This window comes from Carex rostrata, chromosome 15 (genome assembly GCF_964058835.1).
Source record: "Carex rostrata chromosome 15, lpCarRost1.2, whole genome shotgun sequence".
Taxonomy (NCBI): domain Eukaryota; kingdom Viridiplantae; phylum Streptophyta; class Magnoliopsida; order Poales; family Cyperaceae; genus Carex; species Carex rostrata.
Window position 1 is genome coordinate 7,149,809 of NC_135932.1, and position 13,675 is coordinate 7,163,483.

Below are 13,675 nucleotides of genomic sequence, written 5' to 3' on the forward strand. Positions count from 1 at the left end.
TGATCTGGACCATCCGATCAGCTCTAACACGAATATTGAAGGACCCCGTGCGTTCCACCACGGGCTGGATTGGCCCGAATTTCTGATCGGATCAAAACTTAAAAATTGGGTTACTTTTGGGGATAAGACTCGTCGGGTTCACCGTATTTGAATAAATTGATTTTGTTTGGGACTTGCAATCAAATAGCGTAGTCCAGTAGTGGATATGGATAGGCCCGTTTGTTACGTAATTTTGGATATCTAATTATCTAACATATTAATTGAGCCCGTTTTGAAAACCCATTAATAGGCCCATAAATTAAATTATCCAACTTGTAAATGGTTGGGCTTTTTAGCCCATATTGAACCCATATTGTAAGCGGGTCCAATATCTGTGTTATTTTCTCCTAACATCCTAAAAGGGCACTTGAAATTGCTCAAGTAGCGGAGTCTTTTCTTTCTCCCACTTCGCAAAACCCTAACCCTAGAACTGACAATACGCCTCCGCCATGGCATCAACGCTCGATTTCCGCTTCCTAGACGAGGGTCTAGGCGGAGAGAAGAACAAGAAGCGTAAGAGAGCACTTTCTGATGCTGCAGAATCGATGGATCTCGATGAAATGGACTCCGCCGCCGCGGAGCGCCCGTCGAAGCTTGCGGCCATCCCCTCCGGTGATCCTGACAAGCCTGCCTTTGGTCGGCCGACCTTCGACGGTGTTATCGCAGGAAGAGTCTCTGGCCGCAATTGGAAGCAGCCCCGAACACATCGTGCCTCGGCCAAGGCAGTGACTCTCCGTCCAAAGTCGTTTGAACTTCGTGCAAAGGAGAAGAAGGATAAGCAGTTGTACAAGGAGAGGATAACTGAGCTGAAGGAAGAGATCAGGAAACATAAGGTGGAGAAGAGGAAGGCGAGGGAGGAGAGGGAGAAGAAGAAACAGGAGAATGTAATAAGATCAGGGACTAAATTTCAAAAGATCACCAATCCGAAGACTCTGAAGAAGATTGCCAAGTCGAAGAATAAGAAGTCGCTCAAAGTTGTGCCTGATGATATTTTCTCAGGTGGTAAGAAGAAATAGGAGGAATGTAGTAGCACAGTTTGTTACGGTTTTTCTTTTATTTCTGTACCCGTGTGCAATATTTGTCCAATTTTGCAGTGAGAATATTATGATGAATTTGTTAGATTTATTGTTGGCTTGCATTTATCAGTCTAAGCTAGCTTGTTTTCTAATGTGGTTCTATATTTTAATAACTTCAGGAACCCGCCCCTTTTTTATTCTCTTTACAGCAGCATACTGCATAGTACAATAATTATGACAATAATATACATTCTGATAATTCATTGTCAATAACATGTTAATCAACAAGTTAATTCAAATGAGGAACTTGTAAGGTCAGTTTTCCAAACTAAACAGGACCGTCAACTTACAAATTCTTTGTCAAAAACTCTTGAATCATTTTTAGCATTTAGGCCTGCCACTTAAAATTGAGGATTAAATCCTTTACTCCAAGTTTAAGATGATTTGAGTTGTACTTGTTTCTTTTGGACTTGTTACTTGAGTCATGGTTCAAATTATCAACTAAGGAGAAAGGAGAAATGAGAAAAATGTTGTTAGTGAGTCCTACATGCGAAGTAAACTTATTGCTTTGAAGTTTGAAGAGATAAATTAACTTGCTCAGTTGTAACTCATTACTCATGTCAAATCTATCTTCATTTTACTTTTTTCATTTTTGACGACTTTTAGGAGAGTATATTTAACTTACTCTACCTCTTAGTCCACAATTAAATATAAATTCAAAATGTCCTCCCTCTTTATAGCCCGTCAGTGACTTGTAACACAGATTGTGTCAGGGAATTTTTAACAAAGAACTGCTCGGTAGTGCTCAGTTCTCAAGTTAAATCAGGGCTATTTTATTTTGGGACTGAGTGAAAAGGCCCATGGGTTATGTTGGATTGCCTGTAGAGAGGAAAGCATTCTGGCATTGCCCATTGGGTTTCACACAGTACCAGCAAACTAAAGTTACTGTTGAGCATTCTATGTTCTGCTAGAGGACGTGACTATTTGTTGAGGAATAGTAGGTGAAGGGGCAAACTTTAGTTTATACACAAGTTGAGCATTTAATATTCTACTGACAAGTTAGGCACCTGATACAGTGTTTTACTGGTGATCATGCCTTATTTCTCTGGCTAGTTTTTAGTTTAGATAAAGCCAATGTACTAGAGGTGAACAACCGGGGGGTTCATGTTTTGGGGCACTGTCAAGGAGAGTAGCAGGATTTTTATCAGCAAAAAAAATTACTAGTACGATTAATGGGTTGCAGACTGCCGTACTAAATTAACAAATTCAGACTGTGGGTTGTCTAGGATAGACAAAATTTTCTCCAGAGGTAAGCGACAATCCAATTATACATAAATCTATCTATATCCGGTTTCCACTGTCTAACCCTGGTTCATTGTGGCTCCGCTACTGAGCACTGCATCAACACTTCAGCATGTACACTTATTAGTTAGGTTAGACGTTGATGATGCCTCCAGGTCTCAGGCAAATATTTTTTAGAAGTTGAATTACATAAATAATTATATTTGATTTTATTCAACCCAAAATAGTTAAATTTAAGTAATTATATTATCTTGTGGCATCATAAAATAATGTGGAAGGGCTCATGCCACATGTTAAACTATGGCATCACCAGAAAAATAAAATTGGCCAATGCTACTGGTTAAAATGACCAAAAAGAAAGAAATAAAGAAACTAAAGTTTGCATCACTAACAGATATATAGCAAAAAAATGAACCAAGTATCTTATCATTAACTGCCAGCTTTAGAATGCTATTATAGAAATCAGAAATTTAGTACTCATCATTTACTGTAAGAGTAGAAACTACAATCATCCCCAAACAGGAAAACTTGAAAAAAAAAATATAAAAATAAAAAATAAAAGACAAAAAAACAAAGTACATTTTCGGACCATTTTGCTCAATCCCCCATTTTAGCACCTATTCATGAACCAAAGCAAGTTCATGTTCAAAGGGTTTCTGGTAGCTGCCGTTTCTGTCCAAAGACACAATCAACCGTTGAATTGAGACGGGCATCTCATAGTAAACCTAAACAAAATTTGTTTTCCAATGGTTGATTAAGTCTTTGGATGTAATCTACAAGCTATATTTTCAAACCCTTTGAACCAGTTCTACAAGCTAGGGTTTTACTCTGCCTTCTCCTCGTAGTAGTTCCGAAGTGGTGCCTGGAATTGTTTGTTGGCATCTACAGAGACCTACTTCCACCATGGCAAAAGTACAGTTAGAGAAGAATGTCATGAAACAACAGAAGAAAAGGCCATGAGAAATGGTTATGAGTGGAGAATATATAGTACTGAGACACCTATACAAAAGATAAAAAAAAAAAAAAAGGAGAAGAGATTGGTCCAAAGACTAAAACTTTATTCTGTAAACCATTACAGATGTTGCATGCATTGCAATGCAAGCATGTTGAGAACCCCAAAGCTTGCGCATGCTATGGCCTCCTCTTGCCTTTTTCTCTAAAGGCAAAGGAAATGGCATTTGTGTCAGCTAATGTAGCCCCACCAAGTTTGAACAGGTCTTTCTCAGTTTTATATTTTATTATTTTTTATGCTTGGCTACCTCAAAGCAATGCAACCTTTTTTTTTCCTAGGATATTTTTTTTTGCTTTTTCTGTATACCCGGAATGGAACATACGATTCAATATGATCTTGTGATAAGGTCATAATGGAGGAATAAGTATTTTGGTATTATAGCATGCCTTGTGTAAGCTAGCTAGGTCATTTCCCTCAGTAGTATTATTCTTCTCTCTGGCTTTTCCCAATGTAACAGTTCATCAGCAATTTTCTTTGAATAGTGATGAAAACCTGACATCATACTGATTGGTTTATCAGACCAGTGTTTATTTTTTTTTTTCTCTTTATTTATTCAGTAGTAATTGAATACTACGAAATCAGAAAGTGGCATCTCCCAAAGGCGGATCTAGAATTTTCGTCAGGGACCAAAAAATATCGAATTGGGTTTAAATAGTTAATTGGATTTAAACTCATTAACTAATTGGATACTCGATAAAGAAACAATGCTTTAACTTATATTTTCCAATGCTCTGACTTGTATTTTCTGATGCTTTAACTTATAATTCTAATTACCAATCATATAATTCAAGAAATTTATTATGATTTTAAGACCAAATTTAATCCGAATTATAAATTAAACATCCTGAGGGGGGGAAATTTTTTTTTCCAGAATTAAGGAGGGGGCAGCAAAGTCGATCAGTACTGATAGATCACCAGGTCCGCCCCTGGCCTCTCCCCAATCAAAGTTCAAACTGTTGATCCGAGCCGCTCAACATAATATTTATATTAAAATATGCATGGAGATGAAATTTTATATTTTTTGGAAAAAAATTACTATTTTTTAAGATAGGTACAAAATCATTGTTTTTGGACTGTTTAATAAACAGTGATTTTCTATCCATCTTAAAAAATAGTAAAAAAATTTCAAAAAATTATAAAATTTCATTCCTAAGTATATTTTAATATGGATATCATGTTAAACGGTTCGGATAGATAATTTAGACTTTGAAAACGAAGATATAAAATATGAGGTATGATGATGTATGAAAGGCATGAGGCATGATGAGAAGGTAACTATCAATATCATACTCTAATTTTACATCCTAATATATTAATATTAGTTTCCGGCCATCATAGACCAAATAAAATATTACAACTTCATCTCATGATAAGGATTAAAACAATAAAATAAGAAGCCGGTCAAAATAAGAAAAAAATAATAGGCATAAAGAAGTAATTGATAACAACCTAATTTTTTTTTTAGTGCCAGAAATAAAATCAATAATACGGAAATGGACTTATGATTTAAAAATAATTGTATGATTAAAATTTTAGAGGTGCCACACGTGAAAAGCGTTTGGTCGAAGTTTTAATTTTACCGCACGCATCCTGTTCGGATGCCTCTGTTGCGGCACGCGGCGTTCTATTTTCTTTCATTTTTTTCACATCTAACTTTTTGTTTCTTGTAAAATGAGATTGTACTACCACAGTAAATCTGATTCTTATGTTTTTTACTGCAGACAATAATAAATTTTCAGCAAAAACAGAACTAAAAGAAGTCGAGACTAAAGTTGCTGAAAAATTAATTAAAAAATAAAGAACATAATTTATGATTATCAAGTTTAAAACCTCATATGAGGCTTTGGATCTGAACATAATTTTACGAATAATCAAGTTTTATATGAGGCTTTGGATGTGAACATAATTTTACGAATTATTTGCGAATTTTTTCTGATTTCTTCCAAAAATATTTTTTTTGCTCTCTTACAGGACTGAGATCTCTAATTCGAATAATTCCGAATAATTCCCGAATTATATTCGAATAATTTTCGAATCACAAATTTTTGACCTCGCCGAACCAAACTCGAATAATTCATACTTTCATAGTGACCATGTTGAATAGAGGTTGCCACCCCATAGGTGTGCACTTTTTCCTCCTTTCCTCAACGGTATATAATTATATTCCTTGTATACCTGTAACGGAACAACTTTTATGGTACTGTTCTTAATTTAAAGTTTTGGTGATGGGCGCATGATGTAAATTGCATTTAACAAAACTTATTCTTGGGTCTCTCAAACAGTACCATGCTATGTTCTGGCTTTCTGGTAATTAAACAATTGAAATTTTCATACACCATAATTAGTCTGATACTCTGATTTCAATTAGATTAAAAAAATAACTTGATGTTAGCTAATTAACATTGTTGTTGTACTTTAGTAATGCCTTAATTAGGTGCTTGAGTAGCAACTATCTTCATCTTCTTAAAAGTACATTAAAAGATAAGAAATACAAAAACAAAAAAAAAACATATATTCAAAATTCTGAACAAATATATATATAGAGTACGGCTAACGCGCTTCCACTAGTATATCAACAATATGCTTCCGGCCTCTAAAATCTATCGAATCGGGTTCAAATGAAAAATCTGAACCGTTCAAACCAATCTTTTTAACGAGAGCTTCGTTTCCATATTAAAAAATTTAAGTTTCAAATTTATTTACTATCAAGTCAAGTGGTCAAAAAATGAGCAAAATAGTGCATTAAAATACGCACAAAATCCTTCATAGTTTGATCGCTTGACTTGATAGTAAATAAATTTGAAACATAAATTTTTTTATATGGAAATGAAGCTCTTGTTAAGGACATTGGTTTGAACGGTTTAGATTTGTCATTTGAAACCGATTCGATAGATTTTGAAGGTCAGAAGCATATTGTCGATATACTAGAGGAAACGCGTTAGCCATACTCTATATATATATATATATAGTACATATATATATATAGATGGGTTAGTGTAGTTCAGCTATATATAGATGGGTTAGTGTACATATATATATATATATAGCTTATGATTTATGAATGTGGTTATTTTGTCTAGAGAACGAATATTATAAAGAAGTTAAAAAAAGATACTATTTGCCATTATAAAATTATCTTCCATGTTTTTATTAATAACGGCAAGTTAAAAAAAGAATTATCTATTTCACTATTTGCCATTTTTTTTATGAAATCTTTTAAGCAGATTCATAAGAATGGAGACAGTATCCGCAAGAGATACTATCATCGCTAATAGAAAAAAAACATCTTTATGTCATTACACAGAACTTTTTATGTGCACATTTTCTTAGGTTGTAACAGGGAATGAAATAATGAATGAGAAATCAATTATCGTTTTACTTTTCAAGCGTGCTTTGACACAGAAAATAAAATAAAAGCAATTTGTCAAACTCATAACTGTTGTTCTATCAAGTCTAGTATTTTGCTTGCCTAGATACCAGTTTGTTGCATATCATTCGCTGGTCTGTAATTTACTAATGAATTGATTTGAGATTGTGAAAAGCTGAAGTAATTGAAAGGCTACCAAAAGAGTGCCGCAAAGCAGGGTACCTTTTCTTCCTGTTTCTCTTTAACAACTGACTATGTCATAATTGTAGTAATTCTAGGAGAATGTACCAAATTGTTAATACAGAGTAATAATTCTACTGAAAATTGGTTTAAATTAATTGGTTTTCTGGAAACTGAAGGGTTCAATTTCAAATAAAGGAATACTAACTTTTACTCAAAAAAATAAAGGAATACTAACTTAGTTCTTTATTTTTTTTTATTGCTTGACTTGATACTAACTGAATTTAAAAAATTTATATGTAAATGAAGCTCTCTAGAAGGAGATTGGTTTTGACGGTTTGGATTTTTCGTTTAAAATTGATCAGATAGATTTTGAATTAGAAGTATATAGACCGAAATGCTACTAAAAACATATTAACCGGATTTTATATATGTAGAGAGAGAGAGATTAGCTAATATTAGAATGTTTATTCCTATGCCGTGGAATAAACGCTTAAATTTTTAGTTAGCAACATTTAGAGCCCCAACTTTTATGACAGGTTCTGAGTCTTTTGAGATGACAAGCACAAATTAAAATTGACAAATAATTAAATTTTACAATATAACATATAACCATCTTCTATAATGGGTCAAACAAACAAAGCTCTTACTTCACAAGTCATATACTCAATTTAAGGTAATTTGAAAATTATAATTCCTAAATCATCGAGTTTTTCAAATCGATCATTTGATGAGTAGTCAAACACATTCAAGATGTATCAAATTTGATAATATTAGTGTTGAATTATATTATTCAAAATAAAAGTTCCTATATTCCATAATTTGCATTTAGCTAATCCATTGATCAATGTATTTTATGATCTAGCTTAATGATGAATAAACCATCGACGATTCTTTAATTGGGAACCGAATCTCCTACTCTGTGAGCAAAAAATTTATGCTCTTAAAGTCACTAAATAGTGAGTTTGAAGTGAATTTTCAGACAAAACTATATCCAATATTTAAATATAAAAACCCACTCCGAATCCATCTGTCAGTGACTTTAAATACATAAATTTTCTACCGAGTTGATTAAACGCTTTTCTTAATATGTTTAAATTATATGAATATTTGGCTGCATTTGGCGCGGCTTTTGTTAATTTTTTAAACGGAGTATACTTTTCGCTTCATGCAGCGAAATGGTTCTACGGTAAGAAATATTTGTACTGTTATTGCGTTTTATGAAGTAAAAACTGCTCGATTTGTCGCCGACATTCTAGAAGGTTAGAGGACGCGTGCGAATATTTTATTTGAGATATAATTATCAACTCTCTTAATATTTAAATGTCAAAACTCAGATCTATATGTTAGTAACATTAGGGTAGAAATTTTCTACGGCATCCGGTTCTCTTTTATTGTGCATGTACTGGTTACTGTAGCCACAGAAAAGCTGGTCAATTGACCTGTAATGGAAAAAAGGGAATTGGTCCCTAATTCTTATAAAGAGGAAGGGTGGGGGGGACTGATGAAGGATTGATGACAAATCTGGCTTATATGTTTCAATCATCATCCATCATGTCATTTTTCAGTTTGCTCTCAATTTATCATAAAAAAATTGAAATACATATATTCTTTTTTTCGTTACATACTGGACCGAGAAATTTGATTTATAACTCCCAACTTTTTTTTTTTTGGGGGGGGGGAAATGAACATCTTTCGAGTATATCATGAAATTATATTTATTTGATTTTCAGAATTTAGACTTATAAAATTCTGCATTAATTTGAAGTCCTCTTGATAAATTATCGAAATAATTTTCGAACGGTTAGATCTAAACGAATATAATACGACGAAGAATAAATCTATATTTTTAAAGTTTTCGGTTGAAACACTCTTGAAAATATCAAAAAAATATATTAATTATATAGCATTTCATGTATGCTAGAATTCCTATCCATCATTTATATATTAAAGGTGAAACATTGATTCTAAATTTCTAATAAATGATCTAACTAATTATATGATTATCATACACTAAGTTGCCTATAAATGATTTTTTTAAATAATTTCACGAGTAGACTAATCATAATTAATCTACGAAGTTCATCATACAACGTTTCAATATTGCGTTGGATATATTCAGGGGCGGACCTAATATACAAAAATGAAGTCAATTGACTCTCATTTTTCTTCAAAAACTAGTACTAAAAATATATACTTCACTTATATAAATTATAGTAAAATGTTAGGGGTACAAGAAATTGACCCTCATATTTTTTGTGAAATTTTATACTATTGGCCTCTATTTTTAAAAGAAAAATTAATTTGTATATAATTTGAGAGATTTCTAGCATTTTTTAATAAAAAAATAAATAAATCAAAAGCTCACATGTGACACTTCTTATTTTATATTATCTCTCTCTCACTCATCATTCTTATTAAAAAAAAAAAATGACCCCCATTATATAAATTCCTGGCTCCGCCCCTGAATATATTGTCATAAGCATTGAACGATTTGAATCATAATCATCAAGATATAAACGAGTAAGAATATCGACTTTTCGACATAATTAAGGTGCTCAAAATAATATTGCAATGCAGTTCATTGCCCATCACTGGTACATATACTTCAAACATATAAAAAGCACATAATTTTCTGATAGTATATGCTAAATATCATTAGAGATCTATTAAACATACTCAAGAAGCAGTTGCCTGCCTCATTCTAACAGAAATAACAGTCACACCAAAATCCAGTAGCTAAAAAACAAATAGAAAGACAAGAAGAAGAAAAAAAAGGAGCAGAGATATCAAACAACGACTCCTCAATCGGACCAAATAGCTCAATTCCCCTCCTGAGATTCTCGCTCAGGGAGAAAAGAAGAAATTAATTAGTTCAACGTTCAGCCATCTTCACCGAGTAGAAAGACGAGAATAAATGCCGGCACTAACTGTCGCAACTGATGATCAAATTTGAAGTACATGCTTCTAGAGTTGTAGTTCAGACAAAAGAGATGAGAGAGGGGACAAAGAATATAGGACATTAATTTAGTTAAACGCTTGAATGCGAAAAAAGAAAAGAAGGTGGTGATGGTATATATAGGGAATGTAAGTTGAATAGCGGATGAAATGGGGAGGCCGGAAAGAGGAAGAGATTGTTCAAAAGTTTGCTTTTTTTAAGGAAGTTTTTTAATATGTAACCCTACGAAATCTCAAAATTTCTCGTATATTCCTGACAATGTACAAGGAATAATATATATGACCAACATCTCGTATACAGTAGGGGTGACAACGGAGCGGATAGTGGTAAAATCATATTCATATTTTTTTCTTTTCTGAATACGGATACGGAGTGGATATCAGACGGATATGGATACGGGTCTGGATCAAATCGAATATTTATTAAAATAATGTAAAAAGATATTAAAAAATATTAAAGTTCGTAATGTTTACGGATCATTTACGGATCCGGACCAACTTTATTGTTTTTAATATGTAAAATGATATTATTTTGTAATTTTTTATTATGTAAGACTATACTATTTTTATTGTTTCTTATTATGTTGATTCTTTTTTTATTTAGTACATGATTAGTTAATAGATTTGAACCCAATAAGTTATTATAATCCAATTCCTGCCCCTCTCTGACAGAAATCCCGCACTCGTCCCTGGTTATAATTAGGTTGAATTCGATACTCTCTTGGTTTTTCAGCCCTAGTTCGACAAATCTCAACTTATAATCAAATCAAACTAGAATTACGATCAGCTCGAGCTCGATCAACTCGTATAAATACAATCTTTTTTGTTTAATGATATGCCTATGGACTTTTTACCAAAAAAAAAAACTCGCATGCAATCTTAATGTACATATATAATTTGAGATTTTTCAGGGATATATAAGAGAGAAAAAAATACTTTATTCTAGTGCCAAGGTAGGGGCCGGTGCATTGTGTTTCACGCATACGTACTGATACTAAAACTATAGTGCTAGTTAAGGAGAGATGCACCCAAAGCGCGCGCATGCAAAGCCAAGCCCCCTCCTTTTGCAACTTTGTGATAGAAAAAAAGTTAGAAGCAAGCTGGTGTCAGATAGAGAGCATATACATGCAAACAGGTGGGGCTCCAACAAGACCGAGCAATAAAAAAAAGACACCAAGTTGTGCGCATTGCAGCGAAGTCTTGGAGAGAGAGAATCAAACAGAACAGGGAACTGGAATTGAGAGAAGGCGTGCGGTGGAGAGTGAGAGTAGCACAAAGGTTTGCACCTTTTTATCTCCAACAAAGAGGTTTTAAAGAAGGTTGGTTGATAGCTGCTGATGAACATGTAAAAAAATCGTTCTATTTCCAAGTCAAAAGAAGTACAGAATAAAGGTAAGGTATATTGCATCAAATTCGATGCTAAGTAAAATAAAAGGTAAGGAATAATTCACTATTTTTTCAAACTTTTCGAACACAAGATGACAAGAATAATGTTATAGAATAGAAGTCTAATTTTTTTTTTTCACTATTTTATACATTTGTAATTCAGAAAACAAATTCATATTTCAGCTCTGGTCAACCAAAATATTGACATTGGCAATTTTACGAGGATACATAGATCTCATCATATCTAAAATAGATATATCAATATGATCAGCGGCGGAATCAAACTTTCAAACTATGGAAATTAAGTATACAAATTTTTTCTACCATGAATGGAGTTAATTTCACACTATCTATAATATTTTAGTTTAAACTATATTAAAAATCGGTATAAATATTAAAATAAAATAAAAACAAATGACAGTCAATTGACTCCATTCATTGAATGTGGGTTCGCTCCTGAATATGACATGTCAACATTGTGTTTTTTCTGTGTTTGGATCATGCCCGACCTCCGTTATATTAGTTCAGAAAATACAATATTTTCGACAAGTTTCTCTCCTGAGTGCAAGTTATTTAAAAATGAAATTCATATCATCTTATTTAGAAGCAAAATATATTTTCATGGCAAATATCATTCAACAAAATTCGTGCAAATTTTACATAATCATATGTGCTTTATAATATTTATAAATTTCTCCTTCTAAATTTTAAGACTACATTCTTCATGCATTGTTTGTAGTGCAAGATGCATATGGTGAATAGTCATTAATTAAGCAATTCAATTAGGACATTTTTTTGGGTTAATTCAGGATTCAAAATAAATTAAGTAATTCAAAATGGATGATGAAACAAAAACTGGGTGTCTCATGAGAAAAAATAAAAATTGAATCGCCAATTGGAAGTTAATTATATCCTTTTGGAGCTGCTTTGAAATTATCGATGATTTGTCAACATTATCATTGGATATTGATATGTCAAATTTTCAATTTTATTAATACTTCACAAATTGTACATATTTTGTTATAGCTCGAAGAAAGGCCTGCGTGTATTTTGTGCTGAGCTTGCACACAGAACTTACTTGACATCTATTTTTTTTTATAGCTCATTTACTTACGTGAACCAAGAGGTGTTTTGAATGATGAATTAGAAGAACATTAGCTATATATATCAATCTTCTTTGCTAGATCTATTTACAATTTATTAGCATCTCATAATGATTATCAAAATTTTAGAAATTGATACTATTTATAGAGAGATTTAAGATGGTGGAGTAAATTGATAATCTATCAAATAGAAAAAAAAAATTTATAATAAGTTTGTATAAAATAATGGTAAAAATCTAGGTTCTTTAATGGTACTAGGGACAGTGGTCCTATAATGGGACAATAGTGGATGGAAACAAAAGACTAGAGCTTAGGTCATTTCACAAATAGGGTGGGCCATATTCTTTTCTGTTGAAAGAAGCTTTGGATAGATAGGTGGATACGACGGGTAAGTTCCTCTCAATTCTACTAGGGAACGAAAATCCGGTATGAATGAGTAGTAGGATTATTGGTACAAATAGGACTCGGGAAAGTAGGTAGGAATTCTCTTTTTCTTTTCATTACTTTAGTGAATGTTGTTCTCAAATGTATTTAGTATATATCTCAAGTCCACAAGAACTAATATCTCTACTTTTCCTAATACTTTGACCTATAACAAACTCCAGTATATTGATCTATTAAACATTTAAACTCATTAGATAATAGTAATGCACTACTATTTCCATTTCTTTTTATTGAGAAGAAAAATAAGAGAAAGACTTTATGTTCAAAAATTTTACTCTTTCACAATTACTAGTGGTCTTCTTTTCTATGCAAGATGCTATTCTCATGTTGAAGACAGCCTCGTCTATGCAACAATTTCTTTTCTTTGAAAAGTTATTGAACGGTAATTTTTTTTAGCACGATAAAATAAGAAAATACCTACTTTCAGCTTGTTAGTAGTGTAGTGTAAGGATTTTCTTGCGAAATTCATTTTATATTTTCAAAAATATATATACAAAATATAAAGTATAATTGTTTCTAAAATTGTTTGAGACACTAATATGAAGTGGTAACGTTAATATTCTCTCTTATATTTGATGCGAACCTTCTACATTAGGCGTTATCGTAACAAAAACAACTTATTACTCTTTTAACTTTTAAGCATATTTGATTTGATTTAACTTATTAAATATGTTTATAGTTAACATATGTTTGTAATTTTAATTAACAAAAATATTTAATGAAATCAAATATTGTAGCTCTTAAATTGTTTTGTTACATTCATCTAATCTGGTTTTGACTGTTATCGTTTAACAAAAACCTTTCTTTTCATTCCTTTTGCTTCCTCTCCTGTTATTCACCTCCCTTTTATCCTATGTGAAGTAAACGG

General features: G+C 32.3%; 1 protein-coding gene across 1 annotated transcript; it reads left to right on the forward strand.

The window, feature by feature from the left end:
• The first annotated feature begins 402 nt into the window (after positions 1 to 402).
• LOC144566068 (coiled-coil protein) lies at positions 403 to 1,174 on the forward strand. Its single transcript, XM_078315933.1, has one exon. It carries the CDS (start codon positions 489 to 491, stop codon positions 1,053 to 1,055), a length of 567 nt encoding a protein of 188 aa, XP_078172059.1. The 5' UTR covers positions 403 to 488; the 3' UTR covers positions 1,056 to 1,174.
• Positions 1,175 to 13,675: the final 12,501 nt, after the last annotated feature.

Excerpts from the sequence above, each read along its gene's own strand:
- LOC144566068 (XM_078315933.1), top strand. The coding sequence starts at position 489 with ATGGCATCAACGCTCGATTTCCGCTTCCTAGACGAGGGTCTAGGCGGA.